General features: G+C 34.2%; 1 protein-coding gene across 7 annotated transcripts in view; it reads right to left on the bottom strand.

Moving 5' to 3' along the window:
* The window catches only part of Ralgapa1 (Ral GTPase activating protein catalytic subunit alpha 1), a 186,189-nt gene that overhangs the window by 122,138 nt on the left and 38,121 nt on the right, over positions 1-25,930 (bottom strand). For 6 of the 7 annotated variants that reach the window (XM_048362449.1, XM_048362442.1, XM_048362447.1 and 3 more), the window contains exons 9-16: positions 25,558-25,766; positions 22,507-22,746; positions 14,114-14,311; positions 10,021-10,146; positions 7,844-7,992; positions 3,816-3,945; positions 2,010-2,247; positions 616-777 (exon numbers count right to left, since the gene is read on the bottom strand). In XM_048362449.1, coding sequence (XP_048218406.1) covers positions 616-777; positions 2,010-2,247; positions 3,816-3,945; positions 7,844-7,992; positions 10,021-10,146; positions 14,114-14,311; positions 22,507-22,746; positions 25,558-25,766 — 1,452 coding nt within the window. Of the gene's footprint in view, positions 1-615; positions 778-2,009; positions 2,248-3,815; positions 3,946-7,843; positions 7,993-10,020; positions 10,147-14,113; positions 14,312-18,365; positions 18,498-22,506; positions 22,747-25,557; positions 25,767-25,930 lie in introns of those variants that run through there. The other variant, XM_048362445.1, reaches the window with a different exon arrangement.

Here is a 25,930-nt window from a genome sequence, read left to right on the forward strand (position 1 = left end):
ATACTGGGTTACAAAGGTTTCTCTGAAAAGGAATAAGAAATAGCTGCTAAACCTATGATACGGTAAGTGATCCTATCCCTAGATTTTTTCCCAACAGCATTCCCTAACTGCTATTTCTTACATGATAGAAATTTCTTAAGTGTATCAAAGAACCAAACAAAAGATTCTATGCTGACCTTAGCTATCTACTAGTAGTAAGATGAATTCCTTACCTTGTTGGTTGTAAAGCTAATATAACTAGAGGAGTGAAAATTAGCTTGCCTAATTCTCCTATTTGAGTATATTCATTTAATAAAGAGATTATAAATTCAGGATTGAGCACTGTAAAGTGAATCAGAGTTCTATTTCTTGCATTCTGTAAAATATCATTTAAAAAGGATACTTATAGTAAAATAAAGTATATAAAAACAAGAATGTATGATAAATATCAATACCATAAAATGACAATATAGCATGTTATTGGACTCTGAGTACTACTGTAAAAAGAAATTTGCTACAGAACTTGCTCATTTCACAACAAAAATCAATGCTAAGAAATTGTGTTTGATATGTTGTCTCTAAAAACTACAAATGTACTGGCCTTGTTGAATTTTCATGATTTTTAAGAGTACATACCAACTGTTTTTTGCCGTACTATACTCCTTGCCTTTTCAGTTCCTGGGGAGCCAGTGGTTGTGGCACTTCGCTGTCTCATTGGTGCTTGGCCAGGCTGATCACGACTCCATCCTCTAGAAAATGACTTGTCAACTGAAACTTTTTGAAATTCATGTCCAACTCCTAGAAATGTACATTTTCAATCTCAATATACAGTATGTTGAGCAGATGATCTATAATATCTCCAACTTATGGGGACTATATTGCTTCAGATTCTTAGCCTTACAATAAATTATATATTAACAAGATAAAATGCTGGATATTATAAGATTATACTCTAAAATGCAGAATTTTAAAAAATACATCGTTAACAATAAATTATTATGAATTCTCTTCACTTGCTTTCTCATAGAAATAAAGATGTCTGGACAAGCATGACAGAGAGGAAATAGAAAAAGAGGGAAGTAATGAGGGTGGGTATGGGAGGGAAAGAAGGAAGAGAGGGAGGAAGAAAGCTAATGAGTAATAGCCACTTGGAAAATACTCTAGAAAAAAATGGAGCAATAAGGTACATTCTTAAAATAGTACACAAAGGGTTAAGCATGAAATATGACTTGAGTATAATATCTTGGCAACAAGTTATAAAAAATGAAAAAGCAAAGGAAAGGTAACAAATGAAAGTCATGTATTAATACTATGCTACTACCCCATCACCACCTCTTTTGACATTAGACAAATATTTCACATTTCCAGAATGCTTTGTTTCAACCAAAATTGTTTCCAAATAATTATTCTGTGTTTTTTAAATTAAGTAAAATAAAATAATTATTTTGTCTCTAAGTAAAAGTTGCTTGACCTAAAAAGGACTGACATGTTATACCTTTCATTTTGGGGCTAATTCTTAAAACAAAATATTTAAGGTTCTAAATTATTTAGTTTTAATGAACTATGGCTAGAACACTTTATTTCTTTTTTCTTTTTTGCTAGTTCTGGGGCTTGGACTCAGGGCCTGAGCACTGTCCCTGGCTTCTTTTTTGCTCAAGGCTAGCACTCTACCACTTGAGCCACACACCCCTTCTGGCTTTTTCTATATATGTGGTGCTGGGGAATCGAACCCAGGGCTTCATGTATACAAAGTGAGCACTTTACCCCTAGGCCATATTCCCAGCCCCAGAACACTTTATTTCTTAAAATTAAAATTGATTATTTTAAGGTCTTTAAAGTTTAGCATATTAGGGGTAAGAAAAATTAAAAGGTATCAAAATGTTTTACTGCTGGAACTTTTAAGCCTCCAGGCTTAATGAAGGGGGGATAATTAAGGAAGAACAGAACTTTTATTCTCACATCTTTCTCTGATTTGGTTTTCTCCTGTTATTTAAACAAACTGATATGTACCATGCCTGAATAACTCTTACCTTTCCCTTTATGCTTTTTCTGCTTCTGTTCACTCAGCTTATCCAATGGCAAATCACTGAGATCCAAACTATATAAATTCCTAGCTAAAACTTTAGTTAATGTCTCCATAGTTAATGACCACTCAGTGGCCAATTCTTCCCAATAAGTCAATGATGATAATACTGACAATAAGTCGTCCCAGAGTTCTCGAGAGATATACACATTCAGATTTGCTTTGATCCAGGCAACTATAAGAGTCTATAAAGACAAATATTCAGATGTAACAATGAAATGTATTAATATGATTTCAAACCAAATATCCAATTCTTTAAAAAAATGTATTAACATAATATCCATAACCTTCCCTTCTTCCCTTCTTCCTCCTCCTCCTCCTCCTCCTCTTCCTCCTCTCTCTCTCTCTCTCTCTCTTTCTTTCTTTCCTTCTTTTTTCATTGGTCACAGAGCTTGAACTCAGGGCCTGGGTGCTGTCCCTGAGCACAAAAGCTCAAGTCTAGCACTCTACCACTTTGAGTTACAGCACCACTCCCAGTTTCTGGTGGTTAATTAAGAGAAAAGAGTCTCACAGACTTTCCCACCTGAGCTGGCTTTGAACTGCAATCCTCAGATCTCAGCCTGGTAAGTAACCAAGATTATAGGCATAGGCCACAACCCTTTCTTAATTGACAAAACTTAGATAAATAGATCAGGCAATTATTAGTATATACAATAAATTTCATTTTAACAATTGTGAACTCCCAACATACCAACAATTCAAACAAAATTCTAGAAAAAAGCCAATTTAAATGGTCATATTTAGTGCTATGAACTAGACATGAAACAGCTTTTTCCTTTAACAATAACATTTTATCCATGTATCTACATTTATCGTATCAGTCTAAGAAAATATTTCCTTTTCTATCTTCACACAATATTTAAAATTGGCACTATATCCTCAAAATGAAAAATACAGTATGTAATTACTGAAAAATAAAAATACTGACACTATAAATTAAGAAGTGAGGACAATCAATCCTACAGAACTGAGTAAGAATGAGCCTTGATTATTTACTATGCTTTTACTATCATGGAACAAATTAAAGACTTTCTCTTAATAATCCTAGAGATTTAGAAACTCATAAAACAAGCCACTGCTGCTCCTCAAGCCCCCTGTCAGCTCCTTGAAACCATGGACACATCCCATACAAAAGGTAAAATAAGTATCATAATCCTTTAACACTTTTTTGAGAAACCTAGTATTTTTCCTCAACAATTTACTTGTATATTTATTTAATTTATTAGTGGTACTGGGGCTTGAATTCAGAGTTTTACACTCGCTAGGCAAATACTTTTAACACTACAGACATGCTCCCAGTCCTTTTTGGCTTTTTAAAAAAATTTTCAGATAGGGTTGACTGTTTTTGGCCAGGGACAGGCTTAGATGGAAATTCATTCCACCTAGCACTTCCTAAGTAGCTAGTATCATAAGCATACACCTCGCTCCACTTATTTGTTGAGATGGGGTCTCGGTAACTTTTGCCTAGGCTGGCCTCAAACTGTAATTCTCCTGATCTCTGACTCACACAGAAGTAGGTAGTGTTACAGGTAGGAGCAATCACACCTGGCCTTTCCTCCACTCTTGTTCTAGTTTTGAGTTTGTGTATATGGCAAACAGCCCATTTACATGATTAGCTTTTGATTTGCTCTACAAAAGATCCTTAAATATGAAGAGATTTCTGATTTAAAGCCTCCCACTCTAGATGACAAATTCATGACTATGAATCTTTAAGAACTACATATCTATCCATCTATTAAATTATTTTTATTGCCTGGAAAAGTGGTCCTGCAAGTCGACCTGCCAAAGTCATATTTTTTTTCCCCTGGAACTGTAGAAAAGCTTGTGATGACATCTTCAGTACAGACTCCGTGACTCTGAGCAATACAAGCAGCATCTGTTCCCTTAAAGTAAAAAGATTAATTAATATTTTCTTCTTACATATGTTCCTATATGCTCTTGTTTATTGGTTAATTCAAATTAATATTTGCTATATACCAGCATGATTTTAATAAATCTTTTTGAAAGACAATTTCCAATTTTTAGAATTATTTAAATATTAAAATTTTTAAATTCCATTTTATCTATATCAGCAATTTGAAAACCATTTGTTTAGCCATAATACCTCCAGATACAACAAATTTTTTTTTGTCAGTCCTGGGGCTTGAACAAAGGGCCTGGGTGCTGTCCCTGAGCTTTTTTGCTCAAGGCTATTGCTCTACCATTTGAGCCACAGCTCCACTCCAGATTTTGGGTAGTTAACTGGAGATAAGAGTCTCATAGACACTGTTGCTCTGGGTGGCTTCAAGTAATAGCAATCCTCTGATCTCAGCCTTCTAAGCAGCTAAGATTACAGGTGTGAGCAGCAAGTGCATGGCTAATAGGGTAGTTTTATAGTTTTAATAATCAACAATCAGGAGAGAAAAAAAAAAAACAGTAGCGATGCTGTTGCTTTCCATTTTTTAAAAATCCTTTTTCTCTTCCAGAACTGGAAATAAAACCAATTCTAATACAGCCTTTCCTTTTCAGCCTACATGCTTACTATAGAAATTATAAAATTACACTTGATTCAACCCCACAGGAAAGAGAGACTGACCAGGAATTTCAGTTGGGCATATAACCATACTGTAATCTAAGTCTCTATCACAGACTCCTCGATTTTTTGGCTAATTGGAAGCCCATTTGAGGCACAGCATTACATGGGACAATTGCAAAATAATGTGGCCAAGGTAGCAAAAGTCTCAGATCTAGATGTATTTCAGGTAAACAAGGAAAGAATCAAATAGAAAACAATCATTCAATTTAAAATATGCTGTATATATTGGCTAACAAATGCCATATATTAATTCAGAGGATAAGTCACATTTGTAACCACGGGTGTCTAGGTTATTAACCATAAATGAAAAAGCTTTTTGAAAGCAACTATGCAAGCAATCTTTATAAAATAAACATCTGACTTATGGTCAAACCTAACTCACTGATATATCAGGTAATCTTTTTACTTTGTAAGACAATAAGAATGACTTTAATAAAGAAAATCTTCTAAGTTCAATGTAAACATGAGTACTATTCTCTACAGCACTATGGTTTTAAGGGAACCTAAAAACATACTAAATAAACTCTAATTCATGTTGCACCCATCACTGATTCAGACCATATAGAAAGAAAAACACAAGAGTAACAGAAGAACTGTATAATACAGTGTACTTTCAAAAGTCAGAAATTTTGAAATTCAAATCTCTGCTCACTACTCAATAGCTGTGTGAACAAAGACAAGACTACCTTTGTACCTAAAAATTGTTTCATGTAAAAATAGGGATATTACACATTACTAAGAATTAAGAATTAAGAAATAAGCTATAAGAATTAAGAAATGCCTATAAAGTGCTTAGAAAGATACCTTGCAAAAAGGAGTGTTCCAAATAATGTTAATAACTACTTCTATGTATTCTATTAATACTGCTTGTAAAAAGGTTTCCAAAATAGTCATTTTTCCTAAGTAGAAAAACATAAAATTAGGTACTTCCTTTGACTAAGTACTCCCAGTTGTAAGAATGAGTCAAATGAGAAAAATTAAAGAGACTGTTCACCCACCATCCTCCCTCCTACTAAAACAAAAAGAAAATAACTACATGTGCACTAATAGAAGGATGATTGAAATAATTATGGCTTATTTATATGGTATAATTAACTACATGTGATTTGGTGAGTCAGATTTGGGGGTAACTTTTTGGAGGGTGGTGCTGTGATTGAATTTAGGACCTCACATCTGCTAACTTTTTGCTGTTGTTGGTCATGGGGCTTGAACTCTGGGCCTGGGAACTGTACCTAAGCTCCTCAGCTTAAGGATAGTGCTCTACCACTTGAGCCATGGCACCACTTCTGGTTTTTGGGTGGTTAATTGGAGATGAGAGTTTCAAGGACTTTCTTGCCCAGGCTGGCTTTGAACCGCAATCCTCAGATCTCAGCCTCCTGAGTAGCTATGATTACAGTCATGAGCCACCAGCCCCTTGCCTACTAACTTTTAAAAAAAAAAAAAAAGAAGCTTTTCTTTGAATTTTACAAGAACAATATATTATCCCATGAGCTGGGGATATAGCCTAGTGGCAAGAGTGCCTGCCTCGGATACACGAGGCCCTAGGTTCGATTCCCCAGCACCACATATACAGAAAACGGCCAGAAGCGGCGCTGTGGCTCAAGTGGCAGAGTGCTAGCCTTGAGCAGGAAGAAGCCAGGGACAGTGCTCAGGCCCTGAGTCCAAGGCCCAGGACTGGCCAAAAATATATATATATATATATATTATCCTTACAAAAATTACACAACTGCTCTCTCCCCAAAATTTTACTTTTCCATCCATTTAAACAATTGTATATAGAGTATCAACAACACACAGTATATGCTGAGAAATATAGAAAATATCTACCTTATACATTCTAGAATCTCTAATTTACCTTGTGGGACACACAGACACCTACATAAGTAAAATGGGAATCAAGGTAATTTTGACAAGAACTAAACAGAGGTATAATCACAGAATGAAGTAGGGAAAAAAATGTAAGAAAGGATATCTACAAAGAGGAAGATTAAATCTAAAGTACAGTTTGGGGGATAATAGGAAAAGATGGCAAACTTTCATTGTAAAGGATTAGAAAGAAAAAACAGGCATGGCCTTTGAATGCCAAGCTAAGGAATCAGGCATCCAAATAGCTGGTAAATCATCTATTCATTCATTATTCATTATTCATTATTCAAACATACACCTCTCTGCATATACATATGTGATTGTATTCATTCTTTTTTTTTCTTTTTTTTTTTTTTTTTTTGCCAGTCCTGGGGCTTGAACTCAGGGCTTGAGAACGGTCCCTGAGCTTCTTTTACTCTGTATTCATTCTTTAGGGGGAGAAGTGATATACTCACACTTCAGAAAGACACTCCAATGAGTCTTTTTTGATGGGTAAGTTTAAGTAGGGTTTATTTGGCAAAATAGGATTTAAGGGAGAAATCAAAAAGGGAAAGAGAAGCACAGTCACTTGACATGCACAGGTGGTAGCAGAGACACTCAAGACGAAGAGTCTTGAGGAAGTAGTATCACAGATGTTTGGGAGGCAGGGTAAGGTGGCTCTTGAGTAATACAAGCTACTCAGAAGCTGAGGGAGATTTTGGTTTAAGGCTAGCCTCAGCAGAGGTAGAGAGACCTTCATCTCAACCAATAAACCAAGTGTAATCCCAAATTACAGGATTGCTACAGGTCAATTCTCTAACCTAAGATTATATGTAAATCATAGATAGGGGGATTGAGGTCAAAGGCAAAACAAAAGGAAAAAGGACTAGTCAAGGCTGGGGGAGGTAGCTCAAGTGTTGGAGCACCTGCCTAGGCAGCATGAGGCCCTGAGTTCAAACCCTCATGTTGCTAAAAACAAACAACAAAATCATGTTTGGCTGGGCACAGGTGGCTCACATCTGTAAACCTATCTACTGAAGAGGCTGAGAGCTGAGGATCAAAGTTTAAAGCCAGCGTAGGCAGGAAAGTCCATGAAACTCTTCAATACACTACTTTAAAAAGCCAGAAGTGGCACTGTGGCTCAAGTGGTAGAGCAAAAAGAATCTCAGGGACAGTGCCCAGGCTAGACCCTGAGTTTAAGCTGAGTTTAACTGGCACAAAAAAAAACCCACATCTGAGATACAGTGAATAGTACTGACACCATTATTACAGTATTATTTTTATTAATCCTATTCATTAACACAACTTATCTTTAAAAATTCTGTATTTGTATATAAAATGAAAAACAAAAGAATTTTTACCAAGTCTTTTTGTCCATTGATACTTGTACAACCATGTATCGATAAATGTTCAGAATGCGTTTACACATATCAGTATGTTCATCCAAAAGATTTTTTATTTCATTTGCAGGTTCAAGAAGAAATATGTTTGCTGAGTTTATAATAAACACCTATAGTATAAAAAAATTAGCTATTTACAATGGGATTTCAATGGCAAATTTCTTAAAGAGAAACTCTACAAAAATTTTAAAACAGTATGGATTTTAACTCTACTTCTGCTACCAGCTTAGTACCTGGACTTAAAACTCATTAAACCTACATATTGCTATGTTTATCTAAACAAATATAATATTACTGGTAGCTATTCAAAGAAAATTATCCAAATGCAGCACTTCTAAACAGAGTATTAATACTATAACCCTACTGCAATTAAAAAAAATAAGTATAATTATTTTATAATAAAAGATGACACCTAAATCAGGAAGAATTTTCTGAGTTGTTATAAATATTTTATCCTCTGTTCCTCTTTTAAGGTGTATATATCTGTTTTGGTGATGAGAGATTGTATAAACAGATTGAATGTTATAAATATAACTGAGAGGCCAATATCTATCTTTAATTAACTTCATTTATAATCATCTTATTATGTTGGTATAATTACAAAATAGTATTAATTTATATGTATTTATAATTATAAGGAACAAAGTTATAATGCAACAGCTATGTGCAGAGGCTCCCAATAACACCCTAGAAGAATAGGATATTACATCTATGAATTTACAACATTTATGTCTTCTATATCTACAGTTCTGACTTAAATCCCTAGATCTATTTAGTGAAGTACAATTACACAGCTAATAAAAAGTGGGGAAAAAACTCCCAAGCATGGTGGCACACACCTGAAATCCCAGAGAGGCTAAGAATGAAGGATCACAAGCCTAAACAGTGAAACTCTATCTCAAAAATACAAAACTGGCTGGGAATATGGCCTAGTGGCAAGAGTGCTTGCCTCGTATACATACATGAAGCCCTGGGTTTGATTCCCAAGCACCACATATATATAAAACAGCCAGAAGTGGCACTGTGGCTCAAGTGGCAGAGTGCTAGCCTTGAACAAGAAGAAGCCAGGGACAGTGCTCAGGCCCTGAGTCCAAGGCCCAGGACTGGCAAAAGAAAAAAAAATACAAAACTAAGAAAACTTTGAAAGCAAAAGCGTTCATTGTATAAACCTAGCAGATATGGATTAACAAAAGCAAGAAAAGTACAAATAAACATTAGAAATTAAATAAGAAAACAGATTAAGTAGAGGATTTAAAAATGATAACTCACTGAAAAACTTTATGACAATAAAACTGAAATTTTAATGAAATTGATATTTTACAGAAAAGGCCATTGCCAAAAATAACTCGAGAATAGAAAAGATGTACATATAAACACCACAGAAGAAACTGATACGGTAATTAACCAACCTTTATGGAAGATCATTCCTATTTTACATAAACTCATACAGAAATGAAAAAAATTACTCAACTTACTTTATAAAAATAGTCCTAGCAGAAGTTCACAATAGGTCTATGGCTATGTACATATGAACACATAAGATGATACTAAACGAAATGAACTCCAAATTATGGAAACAAGTAGTATATCACTGTTGTTGTTATTTTCAACATGCCATGTGAAATTATGCCCTTTTTCTTTTGTATTTCTTCTCCGTGGTTTTACCCCTGATATCACTGTAACTAATTTTGGTACCTGGTATATTGTATATACGTGTATTGGAACTAGGGAAGGGAAAGGGAATACCAGAATCGAGAGACAAAGGATAAAAAGACAAACCAATGCAACAGCAATACTTACAAAACTATATGGTATAAACCAAATGCACAACTCATAAGGGGAGAGGAAAATGGAGAGGGGGTAGGCAGGGGAAAAATGAGGGAGGAGGTAACAAATTGAACAAGAAATGTAGGTGGTAAATTTTTATATTAAAAAAAGTTATACTATATCCTGGAATCCAGTAAGTTGGGGGGGTTTTGAACTCAGGGCCATGCACTCCTTTGGCTTGCTCCTGAGTAGCTAGAATAACAGGCTGAGTCACAGTTACTGAGCTGAAATTCGGAACTTTTAAAATATCTGATGATGATTTTACTTTAAAACAAACAAACAAAAAGAAAAACAGCAATAAAGTGATCTACCTGCAAAACTGCCTGGGTACCAGCTCGAATGTTTTCTTCTGTGGCTTCTTCAGAGGCATCTTGGTAGGTGCCATTTTTTGCCCAACTAGAATTTCGAACATGCTCAGCAATACTGGTCCCATTTTCCTGAAACAATGAAACAGTATTTATTTAGTATTTCATTAACAATAAAGCCTCAACAGGTCAGAAAACAGGAAGGCTCACAAAATTATTAGATCTTACTACTAAATAAGTGCCTCTCAAAATAGGTATTTTATCTAACTAGAGAAGCTAGGACTGAGATAGGCTGGGGCATGGATCCAGTCATACAGCACTTGCCTAGCATATCTGAAGCCCAAGATCCCATCCCCAGGATCTCATAAGAAAACAAATCAAAAAGTAAAAATTTACGCTGACAAAAAAGTTTTTACAAATTATGAAGAATTAATTAGCCAGAGTTAGTACAAATACAGTTTTGTACGATCTAATGTGACATACTCTTACACACCCAACAAATAGATTATACCATTTGCAGTTTTGTAAAAGATGAAGTTTGTTCTAAATTGAAGAATCTAAGTAACTTAAAATTTTTTAAACTTATCTTTATCCAACTTAATAGTAAAATTTCCATTATTATATAAGTAATACTGCTACTTCAGATCTCAAATGCAGTTAAAGTCCCATTATTGGAAGAACAGTGATACTCCACACCAGTAAGACTACAGCTTTTTGCTTGAGTTCCAGCTGTTAAGTATTAGTATAGAAATTTCTTTAGGTAAAAAGCATGTAAACAGAAATTTCACTCAAGGTATTTCTGTTTCTAAGTTTCTCTACAATTTCTTACTGCTTTTATGTTTTTTTCTTTTTAACAGCTACCCTTGTGGAAAAATAAAGAAACCTGAAAGTAGGTGCCAGAGACCAAACGCAGAGTTTTGCACATAAGCAAGTGTTTTATCACTGAGCTTTCCGTATTATAGTACATACCCCGTGAAGCATTCTTTTATTTTCCTTAGCAGAGTATATGAATTCTCTCTTTCATATTCTAGAATCATAATATTTTTCTATATTCTTACTTTATATAGTTGTATTCTGTGTGTGTGTGTGTGTGTGTGTGTGTGTGTGTGTGTGTGTGTGTGTGTGTGTTGCTAAAACAGGGGCTTGAACTCAGGGCCTTTTGCTCTCTCAGCTTCTTTGCTTACGGCCAGTGCTCTACTGCTTGAGCCAGACCTTCAGTCTGGCTTTTTTTTCATGGTTAAAGATAGTTGTTTAAAGATGTTTTTCTAATCGAGCTGGCTTCTAACCTCAGTTCTCAGATCTTAGTGTCCTAAGCATCTATGATTATAGGCATTAACACCATCTCCTGGCTATATTCTTGGTAACAGTAAGATACATGAAGGTGGAAATCGTGTTTTTTCATATTTATACTTCCAACTCTCATGTTTAAAAGGTAATTCAGAACCAGTTTCTGGGGGCTGAAATCTGGAGAAATAACTGCTGAAAAGTAGGGCTGGAAGTGTGGCTCAAGTGTTAGAGAACCAGTCTAGCAAGTCTTAGACTCTGAGCTGAACATCCCCTCAAAGGGGAAGGGGTATTGTGAAATTGTGGAGATTATTTTATTATAGCAAAAAAATTGAAATATACCACTAGAATTTAATGGAATAAACAAAGGAATGCCAAACATCTTGCAAGATGTATGTCACTCTTGCACACATACACACAAACTATCTTGTGTTCTGCATTTTTATTAACACCAAAATTTTTAATAATTTTAATATATATTGAGTTTATAAAAACAGACAATGAGTGATTATACCTTTTGGATTAGATACAAAATCATTAATGAGACTTGATGGCATTTGAAAAAGATTTGTGCCTCTAATGGCAATGTTGTTGCAGTTTCATTACCAGTAGAAAAGGCATATCTAACACTGTATCATCCATTCATGCTCCTTCTCTCCAGTCATGTTTGTTATGATGCATACATAGCTTATACTCATCTTTTTTATTTAGAAGATACAGATGGCTCAGGACATAGACAAAGAACTTAAATGTTTGTAGAAAATAAATGATACTGATGGGTTTATTTTTTAGCACAATGTAAATATATGATGTTTTCCACTGGTATTAAACAAATAGTGCTATTTGTTCCTAATTTTGTAATGTACATCATTAATTTTATATACTTCAACTATATCCCATAATCCTATTTTTTTTTTGGTGATAGAGATTGAACCTTAATTTTCATGCATGCTAATAATCACACACTTTACTACTGAGCTATTCTCAGAACAAATTGTATTTCCTAATTTTTTTTTCTTGTTTAGAAATAGGACACCATTTGGGAGACTGACTTAGGAATATCAAAAGTTCAGAGCCGCTGATTTCTTTCAGTGTAAAAACATTATCTGACCAATACAATAGTACACCAACGCAAAGTTTAGCTGGTACTTGAAACATACAGTTTATTTTAACTTAACAAAATAACCAAGACTCAAAATGATATTATTTTGGTACACCTTTCTTTTTAGTGTCTTATCAATGGGTTGATTCATTTTCTACTTTTAATCAGTGTTTATTGACAAGAATCTTGCTTGGATTTTTTTGAAAGTACAAAAAGCCACATAGGTTTTCCAGAAAAGTTTCAAAACTCCCAATGATTAATTTCCAACTTTTAAGTTTGTTTTTATTTTCAATCTATGACTTGACTGGTATTAAAGCTGCTATTTGATAGTAATTAAAAATGTTGTCATTGATGTAAACCTGTTTGGTTCAGCAAACAAACTAAAAGGGTTGTCACAGACAGTGTTTTATTTTTCCTGTTGGTGTTGCTGATTTGTGAGCATGCTTTAAAATGAGAAAAGCATGAATGATGACTTCCTTAAAAAAGGTGCGGCATCCAGTTCAGATACTTTGTCCTGATTTTAAAGCTGGTTGGTGTAGCACTATTAAAATTTTTTCAGTTAATTTTCTTTTTAAAAACTTGTTCGCACATTGCTTAGGATGGCCTTACTTCAGCAATGGAGGAGGAATAGGAGAGCCTTAGAATTTTTGAGGAAAAAGTAAAACCTATAACATACAATGTACTGTATCAAACTATTTTACATGAATGACACGAGTATTCTGAATAAAAAATAAATGAACATTGTTAAAAACAAGGTGTTATGTAATAAATTTATTTTTCATAAATCAAAAAAAAAAAGTTCAGAGCCAATATGGACTAAACAGAATGAGTTGGTCTTTAAAAAACAAACAGATGGGGCTGGGGATATGGCCTAGTGGCAAGAGAGCTTGCCTCGTATACATGAGGCCCTGGGTTCGATTCCCCAGCACCACATATACAGAAAACGGCCAGAAGTGGCGCTGTGGCTCAAGTGGCAGAGTGCTAGCCTTGAGCAAAAGGAAGCCAGGGACAGTGCTCAGGCCCTGAGTCCAAGGCCCAGGACTTGCAAAAAATAAAAAAATAAAATAAAAAACAAACAGAAAAGATCAAAGACTAGTAGGATATTGTAATACCAGAATTTGGGAGGTGGACACAAAAGGATCAAATTCAAGGCCAGCCTGATACTATACAAACATCCCCTCTTGAAAAACAGAAAGGTCCACAATTCCTTTAGACTTAAGGAATAAATGGAATCAAGGGCCCAAATATTACCACCTCTATGCTCTCATCTGTTCTTCCCATCTGAATAAATTCACAGACTTATTACCTTATCACAATACTGCATATTTTATTATACCAAGAAGTTTTACATTCTGCAATTGCTGTGCTGCAAGAGCCCAGAAAAGAATTCAGAACATTCTGGTTTGTGGAACCATAGTTAGGTAATCATCTCACAAAGTATGTCTTATAACCATTTTCATGTAGTGCCACAGTTTAAAATATGACACCATTTAATATAGCTATACAATGACTTAAAGAACCAGTATACAACCACAATATGCCTTTTAAAATTATGACATCACAGAGCTTTGTAAAAGGCCACTGAAGTAACACTATCTAAACTACAAAATATATCAGATACCTTCCTTTCCTAGTTAAGTATCTTTGTGCCAACACTGTTACACTTTATAAAACTTTAATCTATTAAACTTATTAAAAACATGATAATTTTACCTCTTCTCTTTTTTCATCTTCTTCCACTGAAATATCATGGTCTGTGACATTTTCAATGCAAGGTATGTCCAAAGAAGTGATCACAATTTCTTCAGGCTCTTGCATAAACAATGGTTTTTCCTCCTGTTGTATCCATTCTTGATATACTTTTACTACTTTCCTCATAGCCGCTGCTTCACAAATTGGTAATAAAAATGCCTAGAAAATAAAGAGATAATAATGATACTTTTTCTTTTGCCACAATCATCAAAATATTTCTATTTCATAAGATATGAGACATAAAACTGAAAGATATAAATGTAAATTCATTATCACAAAACCATTTTATGTCCATGTACTTTGTAAATACATTGACAGAGAAATATATATGGTAGATGGCTACAGACTTCAAGTGGAACAAAGATTTGTTTTAATTGTACCACCTCAGAATAGTACTATTGTCTCATAAAATTAAACATTACAAGTTCAATATATATGATTATATAACATATAACTATATATTATATGTAACTATATGTAATTATTTATATGCAATGTTATATTATATATACATCAGTATATATAACTTACATAATATATTGTACATTATACATATAAATGTACATGTGGGTATTGTATATAAAACAATGTATTGTATTTAATTGAATAATTGAGTATATCATTATATGGTAATATATGTTACAATTTTTCATTAAAACACGTTTTTATAACATGTTACTGCTATTTGGGGAATTATTATTATTTAAATAGCTTTTAGTGACAAGATTTTAAAAATTAAATGTGACTATAAAAAGAAAACAGAATGTAAAAAAAGCACTGTAGTTTTTTATTAAATAAAAAAACTTTTTATATGCAAGGTATGTCTAAAAAAGTGATCACAATTTCTTCAGGCTCTTGCATAAACAAAGGTTTCCTCTTGCTGGATCCATTCTTGATATACTTTTACTACTTTGCTCATATACGTGTGTGCGTGCACGCGACTGGACGAGGCCTGGTTGCTGTGCCTGATCATTTTTGCTCAAGGCTAGGGTTGTACCACTTTGAGCCACAGCTCCACTTCCTGTTTTCTGGTGGTTCACTGGAGATAAGAGTTTCACAGGGACTAGAATTTCTGCTTGGGCTTGCTTTTAACTGCAATCCTCAAATCTCAGCATCCTAAGTAACTGGGATTATAGGCATGAGCCACCTGCCTGGCCATCATTGTTTATACATAAGCAAATCTACAATCTAAATATAAAGCAAATAATAGGAAATTTAAAAGGATAGCTATTCTTTGGTTTGGGTAGTTTCTGAGCTGTCAAAAATCACTTTTTCACATAAAAATACATTTTTACAGGGGAAAAATTCCAATCTAGACATGGAAAAATAAAACAGTAAAAATTAACTCAAAGCTTATTTCACTATCAAGTTATTTCCCTTAGAAGTGTTTGTAGTCAGCATTTTTACACTTTACTGATAAATAGAAATAGAAGTAAACTGCTTCTGTTTTCATTTAACTACCACTACCCATTAATATAAATCTTAAAACTCACAAGACCTTTACTTAGTGTCAGTTTCGACTCTGGAGTTACTAACAGATATATTTACTTTTTAGGTGTTAAAATGAATGTAATTTGTCTTCAAGAAACTAGTAAAAAAAATCAGCAGCCAAGACAATGATGAAAAATTAATGTGCAATATCAGTAAGATATTCTGTTTGCTAATCCTTTTATTTTCTGTGAATGAGTGCCTACCAAACTGCATTATTTGATACTTTCCCTCAATCTAATAAATCTATTCCTTAATTCTTACTGTGATATTCAAGTAGCTTAATGGCCATATTCTATCATTTTTACTATCAAGGCTTGCTATAAAATTATTATAGTGCAGCCACAACTTAACCTAAGATTCAAAATAAATTTTAAAAACTAAATTCATGCCAGGTGCAAGTGGCTGTAATCCTACTCAAGAGGCTGAGAGCTGAGGATGGTGGTTCAAAGCCAGTCTGGGGAGAAAAGTCTGTGAGTCTCTTTTTTTCGTTTCCAATTTTATTGTTTTTGTTTTTGTTTTTTTTTTGGCCAGTCCTGGGCGTTGGACTCAGGGCCTGAGCACTGTCCCTGGCTTCTTCCCACTCAAGGCTAGCACTCTGCCACTTGAGCCACAGCGCCGCTTCTGGCCGTTTTCTGTATATGTGGTGCTGGGGAATCGAACCTAGGGCCTCGTGTATCCGAGGCAGGCACTCTTGCCACTAGGCTATATCCCCAGCCCTCGTTTCCAATTTTAAAAGAAATATTTTATTTCAAAATTGAAATAAACAAAATTGAGCTAGGAGTTTGCTCAAGTGTTAGAGTTCCAACTTGGCCAGCATGAAGAACTGACTTCAAAAGCAGTACCAAAAATCTACAACTGTATATAAATATATATATATTAAGATTTCTTCACTCAATTTTGTCAAAACACAGTAATCAATTTAAGTAGCAGAATACTCAGTTTTTAAAGATAATGAATATTCATTTAAGGAATCAGAACTGTTAGGTGGTTTTAAGGTCTTTGGCAATACCATTCATTCATTCATTTATTATGACACTTGTCACCAATAAACTACTCAGAAAAAGCCAGAACTGGAGCTGTGATTCAAGTAGTAAAGTGCTAGCCTTGAGGAAAGAGTATCAGGAACAGGATTTAGGCCCTGCAGCATTTAAGCCTAAGATCAGCAACAACAAAAAAGCCCAAAAAGCAAAAACTAAGCTCAAGTAAAGACACTGTATTTTATTATAAATACTAGAGTTCTAAATGCTAAAAACTTAGCTGATTTTTCAAAATTAGTATGGAAACTATACTTTCCACTCAATTTTGTTATAAACTTTCAACTCTAAAGCATAAAGTTTAAAAAAAAGTGATCTCCAGAGCCAAGACATTTTATCACTGAACAAATTAGCAGACTATTACCAAGGAGCTTGATGAATTTATTTACAAGCCTGAGTACAAAAGATTATGTTTCTGACCCTTAGGGCTTTCCTTAACCAAGGTTTACTCTTGCAGGTTTTACAGTATTACTTTATTGACACATTAAATATGGATCTGATGGAGACTGATGCCAAAGAGACTGTCACCCAAACCAAAATAATGAAGTCCTATGCCACTGTCATTTATCACTGTATGATAAGCAGTGAAGAACTCAGAATAGTTCAAGAAATCATGAGGAAAAAGACTAAAGCTGGAGACATTACATTTCCTGATTTTATACACACACACTAACACACACACACAGCTATACAATAACTATGGCACTGGCATCAAATGCATATAGAACAATGAACAGAACAGAGAACTCGAAAATAAATCTACTCATCTATAGTCAATAGATCTTCAATGAAAGAATAAAGAACAATGAAAAGAATGAAGAAAGGATAATCTCTTCAACAACTACCAATGAGAACAATGAAATTAGACTCATACAAAAATCAACTCAAATACATAAAAGACTGATATAAGATCTGAAACTGTATAACTAATGGAAGAAAGAGTGTTCCTTGATACTGGTATAGGCAATTATTTTTCTGGGATATGACACCAATATTGCAAGGAACAAAAGCAAAAACAGGCAAGTGGGATTATATTATACTAAAAAGTTTTAACACAAGAAAACAATATAATGTAAAAAAATCCTAAGAAATGAGAGAAAATATTAGCAAATTATGGATTTGGTAAGGGGATAATACACAAAACACCTAAGCACCTCAAACAACAGCAAAAATCAAATTAACTCAGTTTTAAACACGGAAATGAATTTCACCAGGCATTTCTCAATAAACAGAACAGATACAAAGGCAACAGTTTCTGAAAAAAAAAAAGCTCAATCATTTAACCAATCATCAGGAAATGCAAATGATAAGTTATCGCCACAAACCAGTTAGGATAGCTATTTTAGACAGAGATGGATGGATGGATGGATGGATGGATGGATGGATTTTTTTGCTGAAACCCTTACTGATTGATGGCAGGACTATAAATTGGTACAGCTATTATGGAAAACAGTGTGAAAGTTCCTCAAAACTTAATAATGGAACTACTATATGATACAACAACCTGCTCTCTGGGTATATTTCTAAAGGTAATGAAATCAGTACCTCAAAGAGCTGTCTATATACTCACATTCACTGTGGCATATTATTCACAATAGTTAAGATGTAGAAACAATTAAGTGTCCATTAAACAATCCCAAGTAGCTAGGATTACAGATTCCGGACACCAAACCTGTCTTCCCCCTTACCTTAATTTATTTCTATCTTCTATAATACATTTTGAACGATTTCTTTGGTTTTTCACACATCACAATTCATAAAAGTAGAAACCACCAGCTGGAGAACCATAACTCCATTCTGCTCATGCAGGAGGAAATCTCTCTTTGGGCTCTGAAAGCACAGTTCTGTCCAACACAAGTGAGCTAATTGTGAAATGCTGCCCATAGGAATTTTCCTGTTATTGCTCTAGGCATTTCTGAGATTTACTCAACTTGGGAATTTTTCTAAAGAAAATTAACTCCTTAGGGAAACAGAAACGGACAATACAAACTGCAAGTGAAATATGCATATTCAAATGGTTGCCTTGGGTTGCTTTTTAGTCTGTGATCAGAGAGAAAATGTAGTTTTGAGTGGTAGAAACTGGAAATCTGAAACAACGTTAAAGACTTAACCAAAGACTACATGGCAACTGATGGCATTCCAGGCCTGTTTAAAAATATCACACCAGGGCCCGGTGTGGGGTGTGCCCAGTCTATATAGCAAGTCTTTATCTCAAAAAAGGTCAAATATACAATAAATAAAAGTAAATGAAAAATAATCTCCTGCCAGGTTCATTACAAGAACCTTGGTCTAATAGCAGAGACCAGGGAAAATCAGGAATTGTGAACGTGCCCAAATTTGTTAGCAATTTATCTTCTGGTAACTGCCCCTGTGAAAGAATAAGTTTGCATTGTAGTTATTATTCAACCAAATTAAACCCAGATACAAACAGATGATATTCTGACAGATGAATTAGGAAAGCTGTTTTGATCTCTTTTCAGTCTATTATGTTTTTCTGTATTTTAGAGGAATAAATAACTGGAAGCATAAAAAAGAACAACCCTCTCCGATGTCAAACAATACATTTTTTAAAAATCTCTTTATTTCTTTTAGTATTGATACTAGGGCTTGAATTTAGGGCTTCAAGCGCTGGCTCAGCTTTCTTACGCCATGTCTTCTGTCTGGCAGGCCTTTTGCTGGTTTATCGGAGATAAGTCTTACAGTCTTTTCTGCCCAGACTGGCTCCAAACTGGTCCTGCAGGTCTCAACCTGAGTAGTTAGAATTTCAGGAGTGAGCCACTGGCACCTGGTTTTTGTTTTTTGTTTTGGTGTTTTTGTGGGGGTTTTTTTTTTTTGCTTTTTTGCATTGTGGATAGAATCCAGGTAGACACGTGTTATACCAGGAAGGTACTTGACAAATGAGTAACATGTTGTTTGGTTTGGTTTTGAGATGTGATTTCACTTTGTAGCTCAGAATGACTTTGAACTTATATACCCTAGGATAGGCATGGATCACTACACCTGTCAAATTCTTTCCAAGGACACAAACTGCCCATGTACTAGGTGGGGCATGTTTCAATATTTAGTGTCTTATAGACAATATTCTTTAGCCAAAATAAAATTACATAAAAAACTTTTAAGGAAAAAAAAGCAAAAATATCTAATTTTTGGAAGATACACATTTCCTAATAACTAATAGGTTAGAAAGCATCATTAAAAGAACTGAGTAATTACAAATATGCTACACATAGCTAGCACCAATGGCTCATGCCTATAATCCTAGCTACCCAGGCATATAAATCTGAAAAACTTTTATGTGAAATCAACAAACAGCAAAAAGCCAGAATGGCTTTTTGAAATATGGCTCCAGATCTGAAGATCACAGTTTGAAGCAAGTCCAAGCAGATTCATCTGAAAGACTTTTATATCAAATCAACATTAACCAGCAAAAAGCCAGAACTGGCTTTTTAAGGTGTGGCTCAAATGATAGAATGCCAGCCTTGAGTAAAAACAGCCAGTTGAGAGCATGAGCTTAGTACCAGCACACAAAAAAAGAAAAAGCTAAAGGAGGTTGCATGGTTTCCCTCATATGTAAGAACTAGAACTATGATATTCTTAACAGGAGATCTCAACTACCCAACTGCTTAATACAAAGGACCAAATATAATAAAGTATAGCAACATGAACTCCCAAGATATGGAAACAAGAGGTTTTTCTTATGTACTGTAAATAGATTTTTTTTTATTTTTTGTCATTTCTCTTTTAATTTTCTGTACCTTGTGTCTTGTATATAAGATTATTGGACCTAGGGAAGGGAAAGGGAATCACAGAAACAGCAGGACAAAGGACCAATGAACTAAGACAACAATGACACTCACTTAACAATAGGTTGGATATCAACCTTACAACCTGGGGGAGGGAAGTAGGAGGCCAAGTTGAAGGAAATGAAGGATGGAACATTGTTTAAAAACAAATGCAATCATTACCTTATTTATGTAACTATAACTCCCCATCACCTTTTAATAAAGATAAAAATTTTAATTAAAAAAAGCTGCAGATAATTTGTAGAATGCAGCTAAAACAGTAAATAGGTAAATTAATATCCTGAAAAATGCTTATATGAGGAAAAATTGAGACTAATAATTAGCTAGGAAAAGAACCATTTATACAATCAAGAAAACTAGAAAGAAAAACTGAGGAAAAACGCAGAGAAAAGTCAACAAAGCCAAAAGACCATTCTTTACATAGGTGAACAATAAATCTCCTGGCAAAAATTATCTAAGAGAATTAAAATAAAAACAACGAACAAGTAAGTACTAATGGAAATAAAAGCAAGAACATGGAAAAAAAAAAGAACATGAATGAAAAGTTTCTTAAGAGTAAATATTAAAAGAGGCACAGGCGCTGGTAGCCCACGCCTGTAATCCTAGCTATTCAAGAGGCTAAGATCTGAGGACTGAGGTTGAAAGTCAGCCCAGGGAAGAAAGTCTGTGAGATTCTTATCTCCAATTAACTATCAGAAAACCAGAACTGGAGCCATGACTCAAAGTGATAGAGCACTAGCCTTGAGCAAAAGAGCTCAGGGACAGCATCCAGGCCCCAAATTTAAGCCCCATGACTGGGATAAAAAGTATGTAATAAAAGTATGTACCGCCTACACATACACACAGAAAGAAGAAGTTCAGACAACCAAGATCTGGATATTGTAATCTCAGACCTATTACTTGATTGCCTTGAAAACTGAATGACTCTTGGCTATAAAAATCATGATGTTTATCTGAGAAAGGTTAAGTATCTTTGGTATGAACGGCAACTGCTTAATTTTGATGAAGTATATTTTCTAAAAACAATTTCTATGTGCTTGGGAATATGTGCTTTGGAATTTCTAGTTTATTTATGTGAAATAGCTATTTCATTTTCCTCTTTTTATTTTTCCCCCAATAACTCTTAGCAACTTTAATTTCAGAATTCTCTAATGGATAAAATTGAGGCTCTGAAAGAAGGATGAAAGCAATGAAGTATCACTGACATTTGTAAAACAACTCTTAGGACTGGGAATGTGGTTTAGTGTTAAGAGTGCTTGCCTAGCATGCATGAAGCCCTGGGTTTGATTAACTCACTACCACATAAACAAAAAACCAGGCCAGAAGTGGTGCTATGGCTCAAGTAATAGAGCTCTAGCCTTGAGTATAGAGAGGCTCAGAGACAGAGCCTAGGCCCTGAGTTCAAGCCCAGGACTGGCAAAAAAAAAACAAAAAAAAAAAACTTTTAATAATCATGTAAAAAAATCTTTATTATAAAACGATGGGAAGAAAAGTTTCAATTCATAAGGTGAACTGTTACAATTTATTCTGATATGTCAGGTGGCTTATATCTATAATCATCGCTACTCAGGCAGCTAAGATCTAAAGACTAAGGTTTGAAGCCAATCTGGGTAAAGAAGTCCACAAGACAGTCTCTAATTAACAACAAATAAAAAGCAAAAATAAAGGTGGTACAAGTGGTAGTAGAGCACCCGCCATGAGTGAAAAAGCTAAGTGACAGTATAAGGCAAAAAATAAAACAAAACAGAAGTAAAGTATACTATGCATCAATGAAATTATTACCATGAAACTCCTTTGTACAATTTAATGCATGTTAATTTTAAAAAGAAAAAATTATGGATAATTCTATTTTTTTTTTTTGGCAGTGCTGGGGTTTGAACTCAGTGCTTTGCACTGTTAAGCTGACTGCAGACTGAAGAACCCTAAGAATAGCTTAAAAAGCTAAAAACAAAACAAACAAAAAACATACTGGATATTTAAAAACAAAGTCTTCATTACAATTTTAAAATAATTAGAAGCATTTTACCTGGCGAAATATCTCTGTGACAAAGTTTACATTACTTCTTTTGGAAGAAAAAACTCTTCGAACTATTTCAATGTCTGTGAGATGTTCTTCATCAATACTACAAAGACTAGATGAGCTGGGTTCTCGCTCAGTGAGAGTGCTCGTATTTGAATGAGATTGTTCTGGTTCTGTACTTCTGTCTGCTTTATCAGCATTATCACTTTTGTTTTCTTCTCTGGATACCAAACTAGCAGCTGCTCTCTAAAATTAAAACACAAAGGAAAGAATATTATAATCACTTAACTGAGTATTTTGTTTTTACCAAATATTGGCTACAGCCAAAGTAAAAACTACTTGAAGTTTTAAGATTCATTCTGAATAATTAAGTGGAAATGCAATTAATGCAATGTTACAAAGAAATTCAAAAAGTCAAGAAAAATAATCATTAACTATAATTAAATATAAGAAATTCAAACAAGTTACTAAGCGTAAGTGAAATAGCTTTCAACAGGGAGATAGCGCAACTCCTTAAGAATGTAAACAAAATAAGCGAACAACATTGAAATATTTAGCTAATAATGACGATATTTAAAATTTTTCTGACTCAAGTGCATTTGGCTTACACCAGTAAACCTAGCTCCTCAGAGGGCTAAGACCTGAGGATCATGGTTCAAAGCCATGCAGGGCAAGAAATTCTATGAGACTCTTATCTCCAATTAACCATCAAAAAAAAAAAAAACCATTAAGTAGAGCTGTGGCTCAAGTAATAAAGTGCTAACTTTGAGCAAAAGAGCTCAGGCACCACACGCAGGCCCTGAGTTCAAGCCCCAGGACCTGCACACACAAAAAAAGAACATACTTTTTGAAGCAAACAAAGTACAGAAAGAGACAGATTAATGACAAAAAAAAAAGTGAAATGAAGCTAAAAGAAAGATCTCTGAAAATGAGAGAAAAGTTTTCTATTCCAGTAAATTGTGTTTTTACCATGACTCAAGATCAAATCACACCCTAGAAAAGAAGACAGTGATTAAGTAAATTACTACCATCATGTAGTAGGTATCTCACTTCTTTGTTGTATGACAATACTTTCTGGCACAGTAGTCAATGTTTGGTCTTAGTTTCATCATCCATAAAATAAGAAAATTTAAATAAATGATTTTAATTAAATTAATCATCACAATAAAGTCTATGACATATTAGTATTAGAAAATAGTGTTTCAAGGGCTAGGAATATGGCCTAGTGGTACAGTGCTTGCCACATATACATGAAGCCCTGGATTTGATTTCTCAGCACCACATATACAGAAAAAAGCCAGAAGTGACACTGTGGTGGTAGGGTGCTAGCCTTGAGCAAATAGAAGCCAGGAACAGTGCTCAGGCCTTGAGTTCAAGCCCCAGGACTGGAAAAAAAAATAGTGCTTCACTTTTATTTAATAACTTCATGTAGAGAGTTTAAAACAATTTTAGGGGAAGCATACTACATGATCTGCCACAATGGCAGAGGAATAAAGGTCACATTTTTAAATTCTAGTGAACAAACATTTCCTATCTCCATCTTAATTTTGGAAGATTTAAGCCCTTACTTTTAAAAAAAAAGACATTTTTGCACAACACCTTGTCAAAAAAAACTTTTCTTTAATTAATAAATAAATTACAAAAAAAAAAGAAAGTTGCTACCACCAAAAAAAAAAAAAAAAAAGACATGGTTAAAGATTTTTCAAACTTAATAGTAAGTTTTTAAAACTTGGAAGAGTTGGGGACATAACCCAAATGTAATAACACTTAATTCAAGTTTAATTCAAACACCAGCACTGATCTCCCCCCCACCCAAAAAAAAAAAACCCTATTAGTGAAACCTGAGGAAAGGAAAATAGGAAAAGTACTGTAACTTACAAACATGGAGGAAACATACAATGAGGGGAAACAAACCAAGAAAAAAGTATGAAGAACTTGATCCAAAAGTGCTATGTGGAAAATTCTAGTAACAATTCATAAATTTCAAGTAACTTTTATAAAAGCACATTGTTATAATTATTTGATTTTATTATTGCCATATTTGATTTTATTATAGTTATTTTTGTCATTAATCTCAGTCACTAATCTCTTAGTCACTAATCTCAAACTTACTATGCTGTTAATCTTTACTATTAAACTTAGTAAAATTCAATTTATAAATTAAACCTTATAGTATATGTGTATACACATACACATGTGTATACATATACATATATATAGAAATATAGGTGGGTGATAGCAGCTCATGTCTATAATCCTAGCTACTCAGGAGGCTAAGATCTAAAGATCAAAGTTCAAAGACAACCCAAGCTCATGAGATTATTATCTCCAATTAGCCACCATAAAACTGGAAGTGGAGCTATGCCTTGAAGTGGTAGAACAATAAAAAGGCTCAGTGACAGCACCCAGGCCCTGAGTTCAAGCCTCATGACCAACCAGAAAAAAAAAGTATACACACACACACACACACAAATACAGCACATATAAGGTATAAGGTCAGTACTATCCATGGCTTCAGTAACCCTGGGGGGGGGGGAGGGGGAGCCTTTGAATATATTTTCCAAGGATAAAAAGATATTTATTATAATACAACTAAAATACATAAATAAGTTTGAATCTAAGATTGACACAACTAAAGTTCTATACCCTCCAAGTTTTATTTTGTATTAAGAAAATTACTTCTATAATTAAAATTTGAATTTATAAAATAACTATACAAAAATATTACTTATTTTAGGGGCTGGGAATATGGCCTAGTGGTAAAGTGCTCACCTTGTATACATAAAGCCCTGGGTTTGATTCCTCAGCACCACATATATAGAAAATGCCAGAAGTGGCTCTGTGGGTCAAGTGGTAGAGTGCTAGCCTTGAGCAAAAAGAAGCCAGAACAGTGCTCAGGCACAGAGTTCAAGCACCAGGACTGGCAAAAGCAAAACAAAATATATATATATATTACTTGTTTTAAATATGTTGTATACCTAAGTCAATTGTAATTAGTGAACCGAATTCTCAAAAGCCATTTCAATCTTCAACATTTTTGCCTCAATTTATGTATACCTGAATATTCTTTGGCAGGACTTCACCTTCCATCCCAGGAATATGAGGTCCTGTATGTGGTTTTGGTTCTAGCCAGAAAGAAACCAGCCAACGAATGACAATAACTCGTGCTTTAATGAAAGGCTCCTTTGTACAATAAATTGCTTCATTGGTTTCAGCATCCTTCTTTATCATGACATAATGTGGCTTGGGTCTTATCTGTGGAATATCTATGCAAAATGAGAAGAGAAGAAAACAAAACACAAATAAGATACTATTTTTCCTAGGTGTATTTTTAAACATTTGAGGAAACACTAAAATGCTGTACTGGTTTTAGAAGTGGCTTAATAAAGAAAAAAATACATTCCATTAAAAGTTATCATTGAACCTATAT

The sequence above is a fragment of the Perognathus longimembris genome, chromosome 14 (assembly GCF_023159225.1).
Source record: "Perognathus longimembris pacificus isolate PPM17 chromosome 14, ASM2315922v1, whole genome shotgun sequence".
In the NCBI taxonomy this organism is placed as follows: Eukaryota; Metazoa; Chordata; class Mammalia; order Rodentia; family Heteromyidae; genus Perognathus; species Perognathus longimembris.